At 27.3% G+C, this 26,817-nt stretch overlaps 1 protein-coding gene and 1 long non-coding RNA gene across 2 annotated transcripts; one reads left to right on the top strand and one right to left on the bottom strand.

Moving 5' to 3' along the window:
• Positions 1-4,505: 4,505 nt before the first annotated feature.
• LOC136078023 (uncharacterized) lies at positions 4,506-16,872 on the bottom strand. Its single transcript, XR_010637449.1, has 2 exons — positions 16,521-16,872; positions 4,506-4,942 (listed from the first exon to the last, which is right to left on the bottom strand). It is a non-coding gene; the product is annotated as an uncharacterized LOC136078023 (long non-coding RNA).
• Positions 16,161-26,458, top strand: LOC100214724 (ceramide synthase 6). Its single transcript, XM_065792636.1, has 2 exons — positions 16,161-16,305; positions 24,916-26,458. Exon 2 carries the CDS (start codon positions 24,924-24,926, stop codon positions 26,037-26,039), a length of 1,116 nt encoding a protein of 371 aa, XP_065648708.1. The 5' UTR covers positions 16,161-16,305; positions 24,916-24,923; the 3' UTR covers positions 26,040-26,458.
• Positions 26,459-26,817: the final 359 nt, after the last annotated feature.

Genomic DNA, 26,817 nt, shown 5'->3' on the forward strand with positions numbered 1-26,817 from the left:
TTTCAAAAATTTCAAGCTCGATGGCAATATCCTTGTGCTTTGAATGCAAATGATTTTTGAGGTGATAAACATTACCGGCAAGAATTAAGTTTTTTTCTATGCACACTTTGCATTTCCATTTCTTATTTTCAGTCACTTCAAAATATTCTTTAACTCGTTCGTTTTGCATCTTACTCCATATGCAGCTTAAATTGTTGTAAACAAATTCTCAGAAAAAAAGTTACTTTTTTGTATAAGTCATTTTTTTTACTTGTTATAAATGACGTTATTTATAATTATAGACAAATTAATGTAACGGATAAAAGTTGCATAATAATATACATTCCACGTAATCTTAATTATCAATTAAAATTACTTTAAAATCTAATTGTATTTAGTTGTGAATATGACACGGTTTGTTAATTGTATATCAAACATTTCATTCGGAGTCACGTAACAAAAAAACACTATTAATTCAATACTTTTAAACATTTTAAAGATTGCCGTTTGTTTCAACTTGTTTACAAATAGCAGGTAGTATTTATTCAATGCTATTAAGTCAATAGTATCGACAAAATACAACGCAAAATTAACAAATTTAGTTTAATTTGATGTCAGCTTGAATTATGTGTTTTTCCAATAATAAAAACTTTTACAAAAGTTAAATTTTTTTATGAATATCAATTTTTTTGCAACCGAAACTGAGACGTATAGGGATAAGCGCAACGGAGTGTACATACATCTATTTATTTAAATAGGGATAGGCGTAGTGTTAAAACATCGACTTAGGATCTGGGTTTGGATTGGTAATCTTCAAATCAAATTAAAGGATAACTTTTATCAAATTAAAATCAAATTAAAGGATAACTTTTAATGCTTACCGTCCTTACGGATACCGTGGAATTTGAAGTTTGACAAAAGGGCCTACCGTAAAATTATGGCAAGCCTAAGTTTAGAATCGTATTTATGTTGTGGTATCACTAAAGATGAACGAGTTTTTTAACTGTTTTTTTTTTTATATTATTTTCTGAAATCAAAGAGGTAAATGAAAACGTAATAAATAAATAGAATAAATAATTATTCTGTGTTATGGTTGCTACACAATAGCTATCTTTCAAAAGTTATTATAGATTTGTATAGTTTTGTTAGGACAATCATTAACAACTGCAACATTATAATTTCATTGGACATGATTTCTGCACGAAGAAATTCTTGTGAGAATGCTAATAAAAGTGCTTAACTTCAGAGATTGTTCAAAAGTAACAAGGAATAAAATATGAAACTCTTGATTGAAGAAGATTATATAAAATAGAACAGAGAATATGTTAAAGAATTTCATTTTAATTATGAAAACAGAGCGTTTTATGCTTAAAATGTAAACTAAACAACTTTATATCGAGTTTAACGTTTCATGTCAACTTGAAATCATCACTGATGATTTCTGATTGGCTTAATGAAATTCATCAGCGATAAAGTGATTCATCAGCAACGATTCAGCAGCCATGGTCTTTAGTAAAAGAAGACGCAATGGAAATCTAATCACCGGTTTCGAATAATAAGAGATTTTATTTTTTTGCCTATATTTAAAGATATCATCCCTTTTGTTTAATAGGTTGTTTCTTTTGTTTATAATTTTTAAACTTCTCGTTTAGAAATAGGTTACGAATTTTAGGCATATGGTTGTATGACTTGCAACGTATAATAATATTCCATATGGTTAAAGGTGTTGAGCTGTTTTTTTTTAACTTCCTATCTTTCTTTAGATGATTAAGCGTCATTTTTGAACTGTATCAAAAGAAGAACGGGAATTATTTTAAATTTGCTCAATAATGGTTATGATTTATCTAAAAAAAATTAAATCTAAAATTATAGAAACAAATAAGCTTTTCGATCATCGTCTCCGTAATTACTACTTTGTGTTGGAAAGAGTCTATCACCAATTAGAAAATTTAGGACCTGAATGGTGTTACTTTAATGGTTGTTATATCTGAAACATTTTCGAAACACCATGAGTCAAATGTAATTGTCATGGGATTATATTTCGGAATATTAATATTAATAATAATAGTAATAATAATAATAATAATATTAATATCAAATCTTTTTTACATTACGTCACACACGAATTTAGTCAATCGAAAAAGCCAACAAGTTACTTGATATTCGCAAGCAACAAAATATCGGCTTTAAATATATACAATAAAGCTTAAAAAGAAAAAGAAATCACTTAATTTTTTAGATATTTATGTTACCAATAACAAAAATAGCCTGTAGGAGTTTAAGATTCACTAGAATGAAGCAATCAACAAAATCCAAATTAAACCGACTTCGAGACATGATCCAAATGTTATTGAAGACATATTTACTGGTTTTATTCATAGAGTCTACAAAATTTGCAGCAAGCAATATTTACAACAAGAAATTGATTTTCTAATACAAGTGTTTGTAGAAAATGGTTGCGGTAAATTTAAATTAAAACAAATAGTTCAAAAATTGAAAACAAAAATATCAAAAAATTTATCTGACACCAAAAAATCTACTTTCTTTAATGATCTAAAAATTGCTTCGCTACGGTAGATACCTGGTATACGTCAAAAACTTCGAAAAGTACATCGGAATTTCGGTTACAGAGCTGTTTTAAAATCTAATTCTAATTTAGAAACAGTATCAATAAGTAAAGTTAAATTAGTATTGCCGTGTTTCAGCAAACCAGCTGTTTAAAAACTAACTTTTTTAAAAAATATTTTGTTTTATAGTCTGATGATGAGACATCTGGTGTTCTCAAAAGGTTAATATCAAATAAATAAGATGGTCATTTTGAATGACTCAATAAATAAAAAAAATTTAAATTAACTATGTAAATGCTCCACGCCATATACTTACTCTGCCAGTCTATGCTGGGCTGAAAACTTATGAAAATGGATTTGGTACAAAAGAACTTGTATGCTATTCAAACTTTACCTGTATTTCAATGAGGTCAGCAAAACACTCAAAGTAGAAGGAGACTTTGGTGCGAAAAACATTGTGTTGTATTCAAATGATAACCCAAAGCCCATTGTTATAATGTTTACTGACGACTAGATGAAAACTCCAGGTCTCAAAAAAAGATTGAAATAACCGTTCATAACTTCCTCATTTTTTCTTGAATTCCTTATTATTTGCCACAAATGTACCACATAAAACTGCATTTAATCCAGCTGAACGAAGAAGTGCAACCGCACTTTTACGTCAGCTTTTAAGATTAATTTTTCCCAAAATTTATTTTGCATCAATAACTTTTCTTAGTAATCACAAAATAACTTATATAAGAGAGAAATTTTGAATTTCAAAAGTTAAGTTAAAGAAAATTATTTAATTAGAAAAAATGAAACATTTGCTTTCTTTAAAAACAATTGAGGTTTTGAACAAGTAGAACGGGTAAGTAGAAATACTAGAGAAAGAGAAAACCAAGCATTATTAATTTTTTTTATAGAAATGCTAGATTGTGCTTTTATAGAAGTGCTAGATTGTGCTTTTATAGAAGTGCTAGATTGTGAACAAAAACAACAAATATAAACAAGTTAAAAAGTATTAATTAAAGAGAAGAATACTTGTTGAGGTTTTTTACCAAAAAATAAGTTCCACTGCAAATTGAAAAAGAAGGATAGGGGTAACAGGGAGGGGGTGTGTGTTTGGTGTTTTTTACACTATGTGAAAAAAAGAAATAAAAAGTTTTTTTTGTGTGTGACGTAATTTGCGAATGAACCCTAATTTTTTTAACTCTGAGTATAACTCGCAAGTATTATGAACAGTGCCGTAGCTAATGGGTCGGAGGTCCACTCCTGAAATCTACCATTAGGGCTTGAAAATCTTAAAATTTTTCCACTAGGTAATCCAAAAAAAAAAGCTCCTTAAATTTGCAAAAGGGTCCCTAAGTTTCCAAACAGGCACCCTAAAATTGCTGCCCTTTCTCCGATGGGGGGGGGGAAGCCTAGCCATGGCTCTGATTATGAAAATAATACTACCTTATTAGACTTTTAAAATGACATTTCAACTATGTTTTTAGTTCTTTAAAATAATGAACGGAAAATTGAGCAGCCGTGGCGCAATGGTAACGCACTTGCCTCAGAAACGATGGATCCCTGGTTCAAACCCACCTCTAGGAAAGTTTTGCGACATCGGTATTGTCTGGGAAAGAACAAACAAAGATAAGTTTTAGGTGAGTGAAAAAATAGTAAGTAAGTCAAAGTCTTTATCGCCACACTGTCGATCAGAGCTTGAAAAAACTGGTCAAAATATAAAAGCGTTGTTTGATTTACCTAAAATTTGGTGGAAAATTTGATTTGAGGTTACTGATTGAAAATTCGCTAAAAAAATCAGGAAAAGAAAAATGGCTGATTCAATATGGCCGACAATAAATGTTATAAAAACTGTTTAAATCGTGTATATTTAATTGTATATATTGATAATCTAGGGTTATTTCAGGTTACAAGTTAAGAACTTGACAAACAAAATTTTTTTAATTAAAAAAAAAGATATAGCACATATGCTGGACATCAACGCTAAAATGATAGAAGATGGTGTAAAATATTACCAAAAAAATATATACATATTTCAGTGGCAATCATTCTTCTTCTTTTTTTTTATTTATCTTTTTTTGCATCTTCAATAAAATCTTCATTATCTTTGCAGTCTTTTTTCTCGTCACCCGCGTTGGAGTCTTCGCAATTTTCTGCCACTTAAATCACAAGAGCGACAACTTCTGGTTACTAACTATATCATTTTTTGTTGTTGATTGTTTTAGAAACGAAATCTAGGATCTTTGGCTGCCATTCATCTTCTGAAAATAATTTCCATAGTTTTAACTCTAAAAAACTTTCGAGAAAAATTTAAACGCTTATTGCTTTATTGACTTATTGGTTGATATTTGAGCCATCATCCAAGAGGCCATTAGTAAAATTGGAAATCGATAGGTCTGATGAACCTGTAATAAAAAAGTAATTTATGTTCTACTTTTTAAATATTATTTTACTCAACATTTTGTTACGAAATTTATTTACTTGTGAAATTTTTTTTTTTATTATCAAGTTATGCGTTAACAGTTATTATTAACATGTAGTTTATAACTATTAATCGTATAGAGTTAATTTGAAAAGAAGATCTTGAAGGTTTTATCGCCTAAACCATTTAAAAGATATTTTATATATATTAGGGATGCACCAATGCATTGGAATCGGCATCGGCCTGCTGATGCATAGACCCTTTAGCCGATGCATCGACATCGGCATCGGTCTTAAATACCATCGGTTTACTAAGATCGGCAGATGCCGATCGTTTTGAAAAATCAGTTTTTTTATTTTTGTAAACGAAAATGCATATATAAACCTAAGTTTATATATAGACATATCTGCAACCACTAAACCATTAAATATTTTTGAACCGTTTTTTATCAAGAGCTACATGCATTTAGTGTCTTTTTATAATTAAGGAAAGCAATTATATGACTTATAAATTCAAACTATGCAAAGAGATAAGTTTAAAGTCAAGAAATGTTAATTCTACCAGAAGTTCTTCTTCTTGATATTTTTATTTTTCAAAACTTATTAATTTCTTTGAACGTTTATTTTTATCTATATCAGAATATTCTATTAGACTCTTAGTTGCTTTGCTCATTGTTGATTTATTTTTTATTTAATTTTATTTCTAAGTTTAATTCCTAGAATATAGTTAGAAATTTATATATATATATATATATGTATATATATATATATATATATATATATATATATATATATATATATATATATATATATATATATGTATAGAGTGAGAGAGAGAGAGAGAGAGAGAGAAATACAGTTGATTTAAAAAACAATTTAATGACATACAGCCAATAAACAAAGATTTAGATGAAAATATATAGTTTTAATTTTAATTTATCTTTAAAAATGGAAAACTTGAACAATTGACAAATCAAAATTAGATAGGACAATTTTATTCTATAGACAAGGTGCTCGATAGTTTATATGAAATCGATGAAACTTTGTTTAAAAAAAAGGTTTAGTTTATAAATTATTTCGCAAAGTATATTTATTTACAGATTTTAGGTATCACAACCTGACGGTAAATATGTAGAAACCAATGTTCAGTCGTACTTCCCACACACATTATGTTCCCCACACAATATGTGCATACTTCCCATCACACAATATGTGTATACTTCCCCACACAATATGTGCATACTTCCCCACACAATATGTGCATACTTCCCATCACACAACATGTGCATACTTCCCCACACAATATGTGCATACTTCCCATTACACAATATGTGCATACTTTCCATCACACAATATGAAAAATCACATTAGAAACTTATCAAGTAAAATTCCAAAAAATATAGGAATATTGTACAAAGCAGAAATGTTTTAAATAAACATATTTTAGTACAATTATATCACTCATTTATTTATTGTCACATAAAACCTATGCAAACATTGCTTGGGGTAGTAGAAAAAAAAAATAAATTTAAGCCTCTCTATTGTCAGCAGAAGCAAGTAGCACATCTTATATATTTTAAAGATCGTTAAATTCATGCCAAGCCTCTATTATTTGGAATAAAAGTTTTTAACATATATGAACTTATTATTTTTAATATTCTTTGTTTTATGTTTAAATGTAAAACCAATTCATACCTGGTTTTTTGTATTCATCAAAAGATAAAAATAAGTACATTTTACGCAATGATAATTTTATTAAGCAGCCCATTTTTCAAACAAATCTTTTTAAATTTTGTATTAATTATCGCCGAACATTCTTATGGAATAAAATAGTTTTAAAAAATTTTACTGAGGATTTTATTCATCAAAGTAACTACTTTTCTTTTAAACGAAAGCTTAAAGAACTCATTTTTACAATTAATATTTTTTAGTGATCTTCCTATTTACCCTCAATTTAAACATGAATTTATAAAAATTATACATGTATCATTAACAATTGTAATCTACATATATAATAGATATAATGCATTTTGTATTTATAACGGAATATTTTAAGTTTCTTACTTCGTTACTTATTTTTTATCTGCTATAAATTTTAACACGAACATTTCTTAGCGCTTAGCGGTACTCAACGATAAGACCGTATGGTCTTCTACGAGTCCCTGCGTTCTTTTATTTTTTAATTACGATCATTATACAGTAGAATCTCGTTAACTCGGACCCTGGATAAGTCGGACTTTTACTAAGTCGGACAAATTTTCAATTCCCTTTGAATTCTCTATACATACCAAAAGCTTCGCTTAACTCGGATATTCGCTAAGTCGGACAAAATATATATACCCATTCAGAGTCCGAGTTAACGGGATTCTACTGTATATATATTTTTTTATTATTATATAATTGTATTTTAAATATTGTAATGAAATGCTTATTTAAAATGTAATAAAAAGAACAAAAAAAAAGAAAAAAATTAATGTGAACGAGTGCAAAAAAAAAAATTTGTGTGTGTGTTTGTAACATTGCATAGTCACATACAATGGCATCTTGAATTTGGTGGCCATCTTACTCCGTTGTGTGGATTATTAACTAGTGTTTGGTTGTGTTTAGTGCATTAAAAATGAATTTTGAGTTTTTCTAAAGCAATTCCTAGCTATTTCCGTATTTTGTAAAATAAAAGAATTCGGAAAAGATAGAAGTGATATCAAGCATTCAAAGCTTAAAAGCTGCGGTAAAAATATGCTTCTATAATGGGAGAAAATGTCCTAGCAACCAAGTTAAAAGCTTAATTAATCCGTTGCTAAGGAAAAAAGATACAATGTCTTAATAAAATGCTCTTAAGGTAGATGAATTATCTCTGAAACTTTGGAAAAACGTTTATTAAATTTGTCTTAAAAAGTGTGACATGTATTTAAGAGAAAAATGAAAAATTTAAAAAAGATATGAAAAAAATTTAAAAGTAATTTAATATGAGCCAGCAAGCCCTGTTTTTAATAAACGACCAATAGATCCAGAAAAATGGTAAACAAATAAAAAAACTGACTGGAAATAGTAAACTAACTGTGACTAAATTTTTTTTTTTCATACGACCTACTATTTTCTTTGTAATGTAACAAAGAAGCGATTTTTTAAAAGTAACGTTGTTGTTAAAAAAAATATAGAGTTATTATAATATAAAGAGTACTGAATAGGTACCAGTAATTTTTGGTATTTAGTAACTTCAAGCAGGAGTTGTTTTTATAAAAATAAAAGTTTATTCAAAAATAAAAAAAATGTAAAATTAAATCTAAAGCTTCTTATTTGAAAACTAAGCTATCTCATTTGAAAAATAAGTTTGAAAAATCAACATAAATAAACCGTTTAAAGACGCCATTTTTCGTTTAGTTTCAAAGAAATGCGTCATTAAAAATAAGTAAACGTAAACAAAACTAAAACTTTCCAGTGCTAAAAACAAAATGAACAACCGCTGCAGCAGTTTTTTTTTTTTTCCTGCACTAAGTTAAAGTTTTTTGAGGAGTTCTTACGTTGTTCTGACAGTAACTCACCTGTTAAACTTACACATGTTGGAAATGAACACCATGGGTTTTCACTTAAGTTATGTATAGAATGTAGTTTCTATTCAGCATTTAAGTTTTCTTATACCTCTCCTCAATTTATATCTCCTCAAAATAGTAAGCTTTGAAAAAAGTTAGCACATGAAATTAACTATTGCACAGTTATGGCATATAGTGGTAAAGTTATAGATTGGTTAAGGTATTGCAGGTATTCAAACATTTACAACCATAATGAATATGCCATTTTCTATTGCCTTTACTTTGTATAAAAATTATTGGAGAACACTTATTGGAGAACACACCTACAAAAACAAGTTGAGTTTACCTGTTGTTACCAAAAACTTATTAGGTCCAATATTAATGGAACTCAGTTCTGAGAAACTTTTATAAATATGTTTACACAACCTTGCAAAAAATCCTAATGAGTCCTTTAACTATTAGTTTGGGGAAAATGCTCGAAAGCACATTTTGTTTCAAAAAGTATTTTAGAATTAGCTGTTTTCTTAGTAGCTATATCATTTAATAGGGGTTACGCTTCACATTAAGAAACATTTCAGCATCTTGGATTCCGTTGGGGAAAATATTTTCTTGTTGGGAAAAAGTAACAAAACTGAGAAGAAATAAGCTGAGAGATATAAGAAAAGGATTTTGTAAAGATAACTCACATGTATTTAGAAATTTTGAAAGATATTTATTGTTTATATTTGCTTTAATTTGTTTTTTTGCGTTTTCTCGATGAACGCTTTTTTCAACCTTGAACAAGAATATCTTTTTAACTAACTTTCACCAATTGTTCATCTGATTACTGTGAACGGATTTGACCTAAAAGAGATTTTTATAATTTGCTGCTGTTGAGTTATTGATTTTGGCAGCACACATTTTACATTAGAATCTTACCTTAAAATGCCGCCATTTTAATACTGTAAATGTTATGATGGTGATTCTGGTCAAATCCCTTAATCGACATGTTGTTAACCTTTGTGTAAAAATTTAGACTCAAATTCTGACTAGTTATTGAGAAATATTTGTTTGAAAATGTAGGTAAAATATTTTTTGCTGACTCTATGCTTGAGTATATTCAAAGTTTTTATTATATTTACTCTAAATTTTTTTTAATACAAATAGTTTTTTACAAATATTGTATTAAAAGTAGTTATTTTGATTGTTTAAACTTTTATGGGCTAGTACCACAAAAAGTTAATAAGTTAATTAAACAAAACATTAAAAATAAAACTTTTTTTCTCGATATTTCTGATTCTAAGTGCTCATGGTAAGGTGTAAATATATTTGCTTTATCTGTTGGGGCAGCGTAAGCTTCTCTCTATACATTGTGATGATGTTACGTACAACAGAGTTAAAACTTGCTCATAGTATAATAAAAGGGCTTTTACAGCTCTATTAAAATTTGTCTTGCATGTATTTCCTTCAACTGTGTAGTTTTGAGTTGTGCTCGCTGAGAGATTTTGTTATAAAGTGGCTAGAGCGAACCAAGTTGCTCTGTTCAGTCATTGTGTTTATGTATATAAAGATCTTGCTGTATTTAGGACAGAACTGCCACTAACTGACAAATTATATATGGCAGCCTCTATCTTGCTTTGTTTCTTTAGACGAGTCTCTATTTATAGCGAATCCTGCCTTAATGATGTTGCTTTGTGCGGAGGCACTATTGCCACAGACAAACAAGCTGTGGTTTGAGCACAACGGTGAGAGCCTTAAAAACGTTTTTGATGCGCTCTGTACTTGTCATATGTTGATGACGAACGCAATTGTTTGCCTAACGGATGCAAGGTTTACATATTCTTTCTCTACGTTGAGCTGGAGGTACTCCTTGACTATCTACTCCTTCGCTGCAGCGCGAAGGGTAAGAGCGAGCCGGTCTGTCGCTCCTATAAGGTTTAGTAACCTGTTTGATTCTGCCCGTAATAGATTATAACCGTAAAGTTGTGCTTAAATTTCTAGCTTCAGAACTAGAGATCTTTGGTTCGAAGCAGGCTCTGGCCATTTATGCGTTATTGGTAAGGAAGGAAGCGTGAACTTTCTGTTTAAATATTACTCCGCGGTGCTTTGCGATAAGACCGTAAGGACTTCTTGGAGCAGTTTATAACCACAAAAAAAAATAAAAATAAAAAATCTCCTCAGCGCATGTGCAAATTCTTTCATTACTACAGTGAAAGATGAAATAGTCAATTAGAAAGGTTCCGTGTAATTTCTAGCACTTCCTAATTAAAGATTCTGAATATAAATGACTTAATCCTGCTGCCAACTTGTCCTAGGTCAGGATTATATAAAAAAAAAAATTTAAAGTAACTTTTGGAATTTTTTTTTTCATTCCTTTTTTTTATTATTTGTGCTATTTTTTACTTGAAATAATTTTCGGAATTTATTATTATTAATTTGCAAAAATTAAAAAAAAATGTTGATCTGTGGAGGTTCTTCTTCAAAGTTTCTTAAAAAAGAAACTAGAAAATTTTTCAAGTCATTTTTTCTGTAGTTTATTTTATTTACACTTTTTGACAAGTACATATAGTATATGTACTTGTCAAAGAAACTTGTCAAAACTTGTCAAAAAAACTTGTCAAAACTTGTCGAAAAGTATAAGATATACTGTTTTGAATTGCCTTTTTGGGTTCTAGCACATCAAAAAATATTATTTAGCTTATTATATTACAGTATATTACCGATTTTCAAAAAAATCTTTAATTCAACAACAACAACAACAATAAAAAGCAATATATTTACAAGAAATATAGATGTTTTACATAAGGATGTTGTAAGTTATAAAAAATATATGTACAGTCTACATTCTGGATGGTTCATTCTCATATAACTAGGCTTAATCAAGGAGAACAACCATGGACGAATAATCAATAGGCGATTTTTATGTTTTGAAGACGATACTTATGTTTTGACTCCATGATAGAAGGCAATATGTGAGGTGAGAGTGAAACAAAGCATAGTAAATAGATTTTAAAGTTTTTTATTGTATAGAATATCTTAGCTTTGACAGAATGGCAAGGGATCTATTCAACTTATTAGATAAATCATTATAATGGTAAGTCCAGGCTAAGTTTTCGTCTAGCTTTATACCCAAGTAGTTTACAAATTTTTTGCACCAAAGTTTTTTCCCATTTAACTTAATTTTGAGCTGCTGATATCATTTTTTGTGATGTCTTTTAAATAATATTAAATCAGTTTTTTTGGAGTTGAGGGAATTTTTGTTGGCATTTAGCCAATTGCATAGTTTTTTAAGGTCATAGTTAACATATTTGTTGATTTTTTTTATAGACTTATTAAAATAGAGAAGGTTTGTGTCATCTACAAAGTGTTGGACTCTACAAAATTTTAAAGCTTTAGACATGTCACCCGTATAAATAAGAAACAATAAAGGGCCAAGGACAGATCCCTGAGGAACACCTACTTTGATATTGTTCAGGTCTGAGCTCACACCACTAATGGATACTAATTGAGTTCTATTAGTAAGGAAAGATTTGAACCAAGAATTTGAAATTCCTCTAATACCATAGATAACTTATAAAGTAAAATGTCAACATCTACAGTGTCAAATGCCTTTTGAAGATCGATAAAAATGCCACATCTAAACATTCTCCATCCAGAGAATCTTTAATTTTTTCTGTTAGACTTAATAAAGCAAGTGATGTAGAGTAGTTTGTTCAAAAACTAAATAGTAATTTCAAAAAACAGTTTATTTTCATTGAAGAATTTGTATAAGTGGTTAAACATTAGTCTTTCAAGAATTTTATCAATGTTGGAGAGGAGGAAAATTGGCCTATAGTTTGACATTAATAGTTTTGAATCAGTTTTAAAAATAGATTTAACTTTAGTAGTTTTTAAGTTTTTTGGGAAAATACCACTTGGGAAAATACTTGAGTTCATCTGATATCCATGGTTTAGTCTTGAATTGAATATTTTCTTTGTTGAGCTTTTTAAAAGGCGCATGGATATCAAACAGTAGAATAATGTTGGAAATGATATTCTCAAGAGACTAAGTACAATTATCAGGGTATATTTTTGGTTCTCTGTCTAAACTAATTTTGTGAAAATCGTTTCTAAATGCAAATTCATTTTCTAGTTTCTTTCGTGGATTAAGAGCTTTTTATTAGGTGGTAGTTTAAGAATATTATAAGCTATCAGAAATTGGGAAAGACGATCTGATATTGTGGTGGTAAGATTCCCTGCTTTATATATATTTGATTTAACATTTGAAAAGATGTTGTCAATTAATATTTTTGATGTTTTACAGATACGAGTAGGGTGGAAATGTGAGGTAGAAAGTAATTTGAGGTGAGTGAGTCTAAAAAGTCTCTAATATATGAATCTGTGTTACACTTTAACAGATCAATGTTGAAATAAATACAGTTTTATTTTATTTTGGTAGGTTTTTGAGTAACGGGTTAAAATAGTATGATAGGAAGTTGTCTAAAGGCATTTTTGGATGCCTGTAAACACAGCCAACGATAATTTTTGATTTTTATGGATTTATAGTTTCAATGAAGATAGATTTGAATTCTTTTGGTTTATAGATGTGGAGATCGTTTCTAAGTTTATAGGCGAGTCTGTTATTTATATATAATAATGCACCACCTGCATGTGATTGAGATGGTGTGTGTTCATAAGAATACCCATTGAATGTTAAGTTGCTAGTTTGTGGGCTTTTTTTATTCAATATGGTTTCCAATATACCAATTGTCAAACTCAATTTTTGTTGATTGGAGTAGATTTTCAAGGTTATCACAATGTTTTAAGAATAATGAGATATTGATATGAAAGACAATTCAAGGTTGTATTGATTGCTTTGAAGTAAAAATACAATATTCAGACTTTATAATTTATAAATATGCAGTTTAAAGTACTTATTAACTCATTAACTTGAGAACATTTTTTTAAAATTTGATAAATTTAAAAAAAATGTTTTCAAGTTAATGAGTCAATAAGTACTTTAAACTGTGTTTAACTTATTAAACACAGATATATATATATATATATATATATATATATATATATATATATATATATATATATATATATATATATATATATATATATATATATATATGCATGTATAGGTAATGTATAGAATTATTCAGCATATAAAGTTTTAGACATTCTAGGATGTTTGTTACAAGTTTGACTTTCGGGAGTAACGGAAACGGGAGCTAAACCCAGACATCCAACTATTTTCGATGATGAAGAAGAAAAGAAATTATTTGATTTTGCATATAATCATGCAGCTTTAAGAATCGGATTGCAATTTCTAAAGTATGCTGAAAATTTTGCTTTAAAACATAAAAAGCATTCAAGAATGGAACTCCTACAGAAAAATGGTGCGGTGGAGATCTGCAAAAGGCACAAAGATTTAACTTAATGTCAACCAGAAGGTACATCAGTGTATGAATGTTTGTAAAGTGTTAAAATATTTTTCCATTCTTAAAAATGTGTTAACAGAAGACAACCTACTTCAGAAACCGCAAAACATTAGGAATATGGATGAGACTGGGATGCAGTTTGATTATTGTCCTGGAAAAATAGTTGCTAAAAAAAGAGTTAAGTGTCTACAATCCCGTCAATCAGGTAACCGGGAAACAATCAAAGTAATAGCTTGTGTCAATGCAATGGATAACTCTTTTCCACCACATTTCATATTTAAAGCAAAAACTACTAAGTCTGTCAAGTTTTTAATTTGAAAATGCCCCAAAAGAAAGTACATGTAGTGTTTCAGATAGTGGTTGGACAAAGCTATGCGTTGCATTTCTATGATTTACAAAGACATTTCTTTCAGGAAAATTTGGGTTTTTATAAATGTATATGAATTTGTTTACTCTTACAATATAAAAAAGCTCTCGCTCTTCAACTAAAGTTTATTTCTTTAGTTTTTACAGAAATTTCATTGCCTTTGACCCAAGTGCCTCAAATGGGGCAAGCGAGCACTGGAATTCTTAACTATATTTTGGGTTTTTATGAATGTGTATGAACTTGTTTACTCTGACAATATGAAAAAGCACTTGTTCTTTAACTAAAGTTAATTTTTATTATTTTACAGAGCTTTAATTGTTTCTTTGAAAAGGTCTTTTTCTTTTCACTAAAATTAATTTTTATTGTTTTTACAGAGCTTTGATTGTTCTTTGCCCAATTCCCAATTCAATTCCCCTGAATGTGGAAAATAAGCACTAAAATTTTTAGGTATTTTCTTGATATTTATGAATGTAAATGAATTTGTTCACTCTGACAATCTAAAAAAGCTCTTTTTCTTTATATAAAGTTAATTTTCACGTTTTAACAAAGCTTTTATAGCTTTTGATCCTATTGCCCCAAATGGGGCAAACGAGCAGTGGGATCTTTACCTAGGCGCCCCTAATATGAGAATAATAATTTGTAGAATTGAATGCTTTGATTCTTTAGTAAAAAAAAAAAAAAATAGAAATAATTTAGCATATAAACTTCAATGAAACTCTTTCTCATTGATAACATTTGAAAAATAAATTTGTTATCAAAGTTTGGTGCCATAAATCCTTAAGGAAAACTCAACAAATCTTGACGCAAAATAGGCGTTATTGAGCCCAACATAAGTTGCAATAACTTGGGAACCATTTTGTTATAACTTGGGAACCATCCAAATTTAAAAAACGAACTCATTCTGAAAACGTCTTTATTATCCGCGTACTTTGGTATTAATTATAGCCTGAGATAAAGATAATAGTAAAATCGTGTGAAGTGCCTAGTGTAAACATATATTATTTGCGGAGTATTAAGGAGTTTTAGTTGGTGATAAGACAAACATATGATAGGTGCAGGGGGAAAACAATGAGATTTGCCTGAAAAAATTAGGCTAGTGCCATCTAGTAGCATTTTTTGTCCGCTTTTAGAATATTGTATTGCGAAAAGGAAAAAACAATGGCAATCCTACGAAAAAAGCGTTTTAAAATTGCCCATCCCATCCCTTTACAGTGTGGCGTCATATATCTTTAAATTTTTTACTATAAGTTTTTGCTTAAATAAGTATTAATTTAACGTTAATAATCATTTTTCTATGGATAATTTCGCAGTAGTTATTTAATACGCACTTAATAAACGCGCACGTCTTTATCAGCGGTGAAAGTTTCTTTAGATTTATCTCAAAATGGGATTTTTGTGATCTCGTCGTTTCCCCCCTGGACCCTTCATATATTCATCTTGTTCTGGCCATTTTTATATTTTATAAATACGTATATTTAAAAAAAGAAACTATAAAAATTTAATTTAATTTGTTAAATATTGAGTGTTTCCTATCGATAATTTATAATTTATTGGTACCTGAATTAAAGATGTTTTAATTTTTTTTAATAAAGTTTTAGATTGTAAGTATTAGAAAACTTTCTTTTGCAAACTGCAAAATTTCATGTAAAGCTTTAGCATTAATTTAATCTATAAACATAAATCTATTCTTTATTTGATGATATGGCTGAATTAATGTTGCTTCATCTTACAATATAGATTACTTTTCTTTTTTTTTTTAACTAATGAACTGACGTAAATTTTGTCGTAAGACATGAAAAGATTCGCTTTTAAAACATATAGTAACCGTAAAAACCAGTTTCAATAGAAAAGCTTTATTTTATATTTATTTTTTATACATGGTTTCTATAAAACAAAAAACATGTGATTTTAGATAGGGTGTTTTCTTATAACATGACATGAAATCGAAAGCAAGCGATTATTTTTTTTTCCTCCAAAATTTTGATAGTTGATAAATTTTATTAATACGCAAAAGTATGTACCTCTGTTGATAACTTTAAAATCATGTACGTAATATGTTTTATTTTTATGTTTTTTTCGTTTGAATAAAAATAGGCGAAGAACTGTATACTAAATAGAAAACTAGTTTCACAGACAACGAACAACATTTTTGTATATTTGTATACCAATGTTTTATCTATAATTGAATTTTATAAGGTCTGTCTAAAAACTAATTTTTTTAAATAAAGTAATTCATGTAAAAAACATATATAATACTTACAAAAATCTTTAGAAAATGTTTTTGCATAATGTTTCTTTTTGTAATCCTTTATTTTATAAAAGTATGTTTTGTGTTATACAAACACATACTTTTATAAAATAAATAAAGGATTACAGAAAAATAAACGATAACTTTATACAATGCATAGCGTTACTTATTAAGCACTGTATAAGTAACGTTATAAAAACACTTGAATGTTAAATAAATAATTGCAGCGTTATGGATAATGATAAGGAGTGTATGTGTGTGTGTGTGTGTGTGTGTGTGTGTGTGTGTGTGTGTGTGTGTGTGTGTGTGTGTGTGTGTGTGTGTGTGAGTGTGTGTGTGTGTGTGTGAGTGTGTGTGTGTGTGTGTGTGTATACATACATATATATATATATATATATATATATATATATATATATATATATATAAATATATATATTTATATATATATTTATATATATATATATATATATATATATATATATATATATATATATATATATATATATATATATATATATATATATTAATAAAAATTACTTATAAATTTTTATTTTATGCATTGTTTTATTAATAAAGACTTCTCAAAATCTTCTGAAGAGTCTTTAGAGACAAAACATTGTGTAAAATAGAAAAATTGATAAGTAATTTTTACTAATTTTTTATTACTATGTTCTTTTAAGAACATAGTAATAAAAAATTATATATATTTATAGAGTAAATTTAGAATTTATAGAATACATATATTTTGTAGAATAAATTTAAAAAAGAAGTATAAGGTCTTCTAAAACAAAAAGATTCTGTAATAATATTCGCATGTTAAAAATAGATATCCCCAAAAGGGGAGAGGGACTAAAGCTAATTAAAATGTAAGTTTATTTCAAGCATAATTTAAGGCTTATAAATAAATACTTCATAATTAGTACTACTGTACTAATTATGAAATAATTATTTATATAATATGTAAAAAAGTTTGAAATCACTTTAATCAATTCTAATTAGCAAACGACAAGTTTATTATTAAAAGCAATGTTTATCCTAAATTAGAGATTTGAAGTAAAGAAAAAATTTACCCTGAGCAATTTTTAGTACTTCTTAATTTCTTTCTAAATTATATAACATCAGCAAATTTCTGAAAGTTATGAATATACATAGTACTAAAAATAAAATTATTTTTTCACTTCATAAATTGCAAATTTTGTGTATTGACCCATCAAAAATTATCTTTTTAGACTTTAGATTGAGTTTTTAGTAATTCTAATGTTTTTTAACAAATCTAAAGCTGTAAATCTAGAGTAGAGTAGAGTAGAGAGTTGTTTATATTAAAAAAACAAGTAAGAAAGTTTTAGTTTTTGAAAAAATTATAAATTTTAAATGCTCATATCTCATGAACCACAAAAGTTTTTATGTTGGATTCGCTTTTCTCATTAACTCATTAATATGAATAAACCCACTAATCATCATAAAAAATCTGAGATGTCCATGCTTGAACTTGGTCCACTTGGCATATATATATATATATATATATATATATATATATATATATATATATATATATATATATATATATATATATATATATATATATATATATATATATATATATATATATATATATGAAGACCTCAGTGGAAAAACCGGCGTTGTCACATTTAAAAAGTATTGAGAAAGTATTTATTGATCATTAATAAAAGTCTTTATTTAAAGCAAATAAAACTAAGCAATTTAAAAAAATTTATATTATAATTATTTTATTTAAAATTTATTCAAAAACAAAACATTTTGTAATTTTTTATACAAAATTTTTTTTTTCTTTGCTTATATATATATATATATATATATATATATATATATATATATATATATATATATATATATATATATATATATATATATATATATAGAACCCTTAGATGTTGTCCGAAAGTTTTTTCCATATTTTGTTGACAAAAAGTAAAAATAAAAATGCAAGACCGGAATTTTTTTTTTTTAATAATGATAGACTGCCTGCCCCAACCAAACCCTCAGTCGATGTAGCAGCACTCCCTTGCGGGTCAGGCTATTTGTCAATTGATGTAGCAGCACTCCCTTGCGAGTCAGGCTATTTGTCAGTCGATGTAGCAGCACTCCCTTGCGAGTCAGGCTATTTGTCAGTCGATGTAGCAGCACTCCCTTGCGAGTCAGCGCATGATTTACAGTAAAAAAAATAAAAATAAAAACATTTTATTAAAAAAAATTAAAAATAAAAACATTTTATTAAAAAAAATTAAAATAAAAATTCAGAATGTTTTTAAAAATATTCTGGTCAATTAAATTTGCGTTTTTGTGGTTTTTTTAAAAAACGATTAATTTGTAATTAAATTAATGGTTTTTACTTTCGTCCAACACGCAAATGTTGGACGAAAGTTAAAAGTAATTAAAAGTGACGTATATGTTGGCGTAAGAATCACTTTTTTCCTTCCGCTCTTCCCAAAGCCAACAAACTATAGATCTATATATATATATATATATATATATATATATATATATATATATATATATATATATATATATATATATATATATATATATATATATGTATATGTATATGTATATGTATATGTATATATATATATATGTATATATATATATATATTTATATATATATATATATATTTATATATATATATATATATTTATATATATATATGTATATATATAATATGTGTCAAGCCTTCTCAGACGTGTGCGATCGCACATCTTATATGACCAGGCATACTTTTTTTTTTTTAAAAAAAAGCAAACCATAAACTGAAAAGAAAAACAAACTTAACAAATGATAAAGTAAATAAAGTATAAACCAGAGAAAATAAAAGCATAAAACTAAGATATTTTTTAATTTATAACCATCTCAATTGATAGTCAAACTTAATTATAGTTAAAAGTGTTTCAATTAATTGTTTAAAGTTAATAATTTTCCTATATTGCCTTGTTGATGTAGTAAATAGATTGATTATTTGTGTCATGAGGTGCAACTGTGGTCTGATGTTTCAAATCCTACCAATGCTACTGTGGTTGATGGTTTAAATCCTAGTAACAGATAATTTTTTTAATATACTATTTGCTTTGTAGACATTAGAAAATATCAAAGTTTCAATTTTTAAATAATTAAGTTTTAGTTTAAGTTTACATTTGTTTATGAGGTGAATTTTTTAAATGCGCTAATTTAAATCATCTAAGGAGACCTGACCAAGTTGACAAAGTAAAATATTGTATGTGTGATTATATAAGGTGTGCAACCGCATGTGTCTTCTGAAAAGGCTTGATATATATATATCTATATATATATCATATGTATACAGAGGCTATTCTAGGAAAAAAATTTGGCTGGCAGTACCCCCTGTCCTGGAGGAATTTAGCGAATAATCAGTGTTTTTTCGCAAAAAAAAGCAAAACAATATTTGTCGTAAAAAAACATAATAAAAAAAAAAAAGGTCCTCAAATTTTTATTTGAACGGCACCCAAATATGGTCTACGCCATCGAAAACAGTCTAGAATAGCCCCTGGTATATATATTATATATATAGCAAATAAAAAAACTTAATTCCCCTTGTTGGATACCATGGATACCAAAAACTCACGTTTTCTTATCCATGGGAAGATATAAAAAAAAGGCTTTTTTTAAATTTTTGTTTTAATTTTTTTTTTTTTTAGTGTTTTACACTGAATTTAAATTTATTTAGTGTTGTATATTTTTTTTATGAGTAATTTGTAACTTAAACTGATGTCATAAGCATTCATTGGTGAGTCTCATTGGATTTTAGCACAAAATCTAATTTTTTGGTGTTGATTTTTGGTGTTGGTGAAAGATGTAAATTCTCAAAACTGCCCTAAGCAGTTTTGAAGATTTACATAATCCAGAGTTACTGAGCACTTGTAAAAAGAGTCTTGTTGAAAGCAACAAATCAACAAAAGTTAATGAAGCAAAAAAGGATAAAGATCACTAAAAGCATAATCCAGGCCATAATGGCACCTCCAAAAAAAATTTGATTACTTTCTAAGCTTGCTTTAAAATCTGTACAAACTGATTAAAAGTTTCAAATAATACAAAAATTTTATGAACAAAATTGAAATTAATTTGCTGTATCCAATTGGAGAGTCCAAAGGATATACACGTGTGGGTGTGTATATATATATATATATATATATATATATATATATATATATATATATATATATATATATATATATATATATATATATATATATATATATTGAATACCTATTTTTTTTATTGAGAATAGAAAAATATATAAATTTATAAGAATAATTACATAAAATTTATATACTTATTTATGTAAGAATAAGTATATATTAGTTTATGTAAAAAACTATAATAACTTAAAAAAACTTTTAAATTTTCTTAAATTTTATATCAGTTTGAATGAATCGGTGAATGTTAAAAGGACAGAAATCCAATAATGTAAACTTTCAGGAAACTATAAAAAACTGCATTTTCCACCGCAGTAAATTTTTGTTAATGGTTCAATAGTTTTTTTTTTCAAGGTAAAAACATCCTCATCAAAAAAAAAAGAATAAACGAAACAGGTTCCATTTTCCCCCGCAGTAAATTATTAACAAAAATTTACTATGGGGGAAAAGACAGTTTTTTTTAGTTTCCCAAAAGTTTTCATTGTTGGATTTCCGCCCTTTTAACATTGGAATGTTTTAATAAGAAACAAAATCAAGCATGTGCATTTTTCTGCTAATTAATAATTGACATTGTTTAGTAGTATTGTTCTTACTTATGCCACAAAAATGAACCAATTTAAAATAAAGAAAAGCTTTTTTCAACTCTAATCTAAGTTAAGTCTAATTTAAGTTAATAACTCTAATCTAAGTCAAGTTAAGTTTAAATCTAAGTTAAATTTAAAAAAAGCTTTTCTTTAAAGAGTTAGAATCTGACTATTTAAAGAATTGCATTGAAATTGAATTCCAAAGAAACGCAAATGCTTCTTTAATGAAGTATTCGTGTTTCAAGAATACTTCATTAAAGAAGAATTTCTTTATAAATTAAATTAGAAATTAAAGCTTTAAAAGTAGTTTTTTTTTGCGTTTAACAATTTTTTTTGTTTTCAAAGTGTTTTAGCATTCTTAATTGAGTAAGTATATTTTATTTTCTTCTTTTTATATAAAGTAATCTAATTATTGTTATTAAATTGAATGTTTTTTTAAGAAATAATGGAGAAGAGATCTGGATGGGAATTTTAAAAAATGCCTACAAATAGAGTAACTATTGAAATAAAATTAAATGTCTTAAGAAAAGTTCTCTTTAAAACTCATCATGATGAAATGGCCGACAAAAGTCCAATAATTCAAGATGATTGATTATGCAAATGAAAGCAAATCAACTATTCTTTTAGCCCAATTTAAACTATTCAAACAAAGGATTGATTGAAACTGCTGCTACTTCAGAATGTTTTGACAATATTAGCGATTGGCAGGAAAATTTAAACAGTGATTTCAATCAATGTGCTGTTATCAAAGAATCTAACAGTTTCATAGAAGATTCTAATAACTATCCAAAAAAATTTGATAATTTAAGTTTTTCAAATCATTATTTTTACCGCATCATGGATAGTGGTGAAAAGTATCATAGAACGTGTTTAATTTATTCAAAAAAAGCGAACAAAGTTGTTTGTTTTTGCTGTAGATTTTTTTCTTTATTCCCTATAACGTAAGCTCAAAATGTTGTTAACGAACGACGCCATATTTCACGAATTAAAAAAAAACACGAAAAAAGTCTTGATCATTTTGACTGCCACAGCCAGTGGACGGATCTAAAAAATAAATTACCGAACGGAAACTTAATTGATAAAACTATGGATAAAAACTTAATTAAAGAAGTGGAACATTCGGACAGTTTAATGAAAGAATTAATTTCCTTAATTATTATGATGGCAAAACAAAATCTGTCAATCAGAGACTCTTGTGATAAAGTCTATCGAGATAATAATGGAAACTTTTTGTAAAATTTTAGAGTTTTTAATGAAATCATTGACCTAATTGGATCTTTAATGAAAGATCTTTAATGAAATCATTGACCTAATTGGCAAATCCATTATAACCAAAATTTGTCCAAATGTCTAAAAGTCCGTGTATTTTTCAATCATTGTTGATTGTACACCAGTCAGCAGTAGCAAATGTCAATACTGGTTTGATATGTAGATGTAGAGGATAAGAGCAAAATTCACATCAGGTTCAGCAGGACTTGAATTATTAAATGTGATTGTTTACATTTAATAATTCAAGTCACATCGATTCTGTAATAACTCTTCTGTTTGAAATGCCAAAAATTTATGAAGCACTGCAAGATGCGGCTAAAACCGCTAATAAAATAATTGCAAAAATCACAGCTGAGTCGATTGCTTTAAAAATAACAAGCTTTGATTTTTTGTGTTCAATCATAGTTTGGCATAAAATTTTATTCGAAACTAATTTAACAAGCAAACAACTTCAATCAGCTTTAACTTATATTTCAGAGGCTTAAAAGGAAGTTTTGAAGCAGAATCTGTTTCAAGAATAAGAAAAAGCAAGGTTTCTTTGATGAACCTGAACAAAATGTGGAAAAAAATGTCCAAAAGAAAAGGATAAACAAGAGGTTTTCAATAAGATTTTTGAATGTCCTACTATTACAATAAAAGATCAACTTAATGCTTTGAATGCTGGAATTGCACCTTTAGCTTTTTGTTCGATATTAAAGAGCTCTCAACAGTTACGACAGATGTTTTAAAATCTTATTGCATCGCATTGGAAAGGAAACTAGCAGAAAATGGAAAAAAGGATATTTTTGGCGAGGAATGAAGTTTTAAATTAATTTCTTATTTTTCTCTTTTTACTGAAAATTTAGATTCTGAAAATGCTTCAAAATATTTGTACGCAAATGATTAAAATAAAATCTACGTGAATGTATCTATTGCATCGAGAATTCTTCTCGCATTACCGGTAACAGTGGCTAGTGCCAAGAAATCTTTTTTGAAATTGAAAATTATCAAAAAATTATTTATGATCAATGATAAAATGGCTGCTGATTTAAATATTGAATATTTGCGGGTGAAACTTTCTTTACTGAAATCTTGAAAAGTACTATTTTTAAGATAAATTACTTTTTAAATTTTTTTGAAAAGTTTGGATTAAAATGCATTAAAAACTTAAAATTTATTTTATTAAGGCACTAAAATATTTTTTTCACTAACCTTTGGAATGTCTTGCACTGGTCTTGTGTATATTTATATATATATATATATATATATTTATATATATATATGTATATATATATATATATATATATATATATATATATATATATATATATATATATATATATATATATAAAGCACTCATTTACTCCCGCTTTGGCGGGAGTAAATGAGTGCTAGTGTTGAGAAATACTCTCCTAAAACAAACATGGCGAGCCATGCGAGCTGCTCCTGTAAACAGTTTCTTATGAGAGCTTTTGGTTTTTGCAGGAGCTATCTGTTTATTCATTAGAAAAATAGCTTATTAAATACAAAATTTGGTTTTAAATTGTTATAAGTATATGTTTGTAATGTAAATGTTACAATAATATATACATAACAAACATCATTTATTGCGCTGTGAAAAAGTTTTTTAGGCGAGTGTTGTCTTTTCACACTAGCTATCCATTAATTAACTTTACTTGATAAAAGATTTGACTAAGAGCTATAAAAGATTCTCCTTATAAAAAATGTTTTATATTTTCTTATTGTAATAGAATGCATGCATTTTAAGAGTTATTACAACAATTAAAAATTCTACAATAAAAGTGAATAATGTATTATAGTAATTAAAATATATGAAATTACATGAAATAAATATATTATGCAATAATTTAGAGTGTAATAATTTAATTTTTTATTAGTTAAATAGTTTTATATTTTGTTAGTATAATTTATATTTCATAGATTATACTGACAATATACTGAGTTCATAAATTTAGATTTGTCAGTTAGTCCAATTTAATCAAAAACATTTGCATTTAAAAAAAAAATTTCCAACAGCTTTTTAAAAAGTTTATTACAGTTTATTATGCAATTAATTTTTTTGAAAAACGCAAAGTCATTTTTATAATAAAAAATGACTTTGTTTTTCATTTTAGTTACCATGATAATTATACTTTTGAGAAAAAATTATACTTCGAAACCGTTATAGGGGAGTGTGGTCGAGAGCAAGAGCTAAAGCTCTCTTACTGAGGCCTATTTTTATATATATTTATATATATATATATATAATTAAAATGATAAATAATGAAAATATGAATAAAATAAATGAAATTCTATATGGAATTTAATAACATAATATATTTTAGATTAAGATTTAAATATTTAAAGATAAAATCTTATGTTTTTAGATTAAAAAATGTTTGAAGAAATACTAGATATAATCTGGGATGAACATTTCTGGCTTCCAATTGAATTCAGTTGGGATGATTTTAAAAAAACTGACATAGTTCGCCCACAACTATCAGATCTCTACATTATACCATTAATTAGCATTTTTTTTTTAATCATTAGATTTGCTTTTGAAAGGTTTATTGCTGTACCAATATGTAAAGTTTTACGCATAATTAAAGTTAAATCTGAAGCTAGTAAATTATGCGAAGAACTTTTTTTAAAGACTACTCAACATCCTTCTGACATTTTAATGTCTGAGATTAGTGTTCAAACAGGGTGGAGTATACAAAAATGTAGCAGGTGGTTTAACAAACGAAGAAAGCAGAGTACTAAAGCATCTTTGGTTAAAAAAAGTAAAGAAAGTTGTTGGCGTTGTTTTGTGTATATATGTTTTTTTGCTTATGGAAGTTACATACTCATTCCAACAGGTTGGATTTGGGATATAAAACTTTGTTTTGTTGGTTTTATCAAACATCAAGAACTGCCTCTTGAATTTAAGTGGTACTACATACTAGAAACATCATTTTATACGTCGCTTCTTTGTTCCCAGTTTACTGATACTAAACGTAAAGATTTTGTTCAGCTTTTTGTACATCATATTTTGACCATTACCTTATTGAGCGGATCCTATATAATTGGACACTTTAGAATTGGTTCTATAATTGTTTGGTTGCATGATGCGGCTGACTATTGGTTGGAAGCAGCAAAGGTTGCAAACTATGCAAAGCACCAGCGTGTATGTGACACACTTTTTGTGGTGTTTGCATTGACATTCTTATTAACTCGTTGGATTTATTTTCCTGTTTGGGTTTTGTATACATGGATGAGATACAATACCGAACTAGCTGGTCATCTTCGATCATTTTTTACAGCTCCTTATATTTTGCTTGGAGCTTGTTTTGTTTTATTTGGTTTACATTTATTTTGGGGTTATTTAATTGGTAAAATGGTATACAAGTTTAGAGCTGCCGGAAAAGTGGAGAAAGATGATAGAAGTGACGATGAGCAAAGCAATTTAGAGAGCGATGATGGAGATAAAAATTTAGTTATGATAAATAACAGTACCAACAAAACTGATTAGAATGTTAAAATATAGATAAAAATTTTTAAAATCAAAGTAATATTTTTATGTTTTTTTTAATGTTTTAAGTTATTTATATAAATCGGCATACCTTGAATTTTTTTTTGTATTATTATTATATTTGTCATAGGTTTCATTGTGCCATTGTTCGATCTTTTTTTTTATAAAAATCTCACAGTTCAGTTGTTTTGTTATGAAAAGTGTATTAGGAATTTCGAAATGTTTATGTACTCTTTGTAACACGCGATTTAAAGAGAATGTAAATATTTGTTAGAACGTTTTTTCTATAAACGATTATATTTTTTGTAGGAAGACAAATGAAAATCCGTTTTGAAACATTAAATAGTATATTGAAAACATTTAACAATATGGTTTATAGTGTATTTGTATGAGCAAGAACTAAGTAATATTTTGAAGGTGGGATAAGGCATCTTAGTGTTCTCCTTTTCCATTATTTCTTTATTTACTATTATGTATACTCGGTGTCACTTCGATGTTTTTACATTGTTTATTGGCTATTTAAAACAGTCAATGAAGCGTTTGTTTAGTTAATGTCAAAAAAAAGTTCAATAGTATCAATGTGTTAAATTTTCCTATATTTCTCCCTAGAGAATTAAACAAATGTTACCAAAAATTCAATCCAGTTTTTCTAATTTTAAATAAATAAGTATTCCTCGTTATTTCTTGTCGTTATATTTATTGCGTTATTCATAGCAGGTTTTTTATATTAAACTATATTAATGTGAATTACTAAAATTGATTTAAAATTATTTGTAAA

This window comes from Hydra vulgaris, chromosome 03 (genome assembly GCF_038396675.1).
Source record: "Hydra vulgaris chromosome 03, alternate assembly HydraT2T_AEP".
NCBI classification, from domain to species: Eukaryota; Metazoa; Cnidaria; class Hydrozoa; order Anthoathecata; family Hydridae; genus Hydra; species Hydra vulgaris.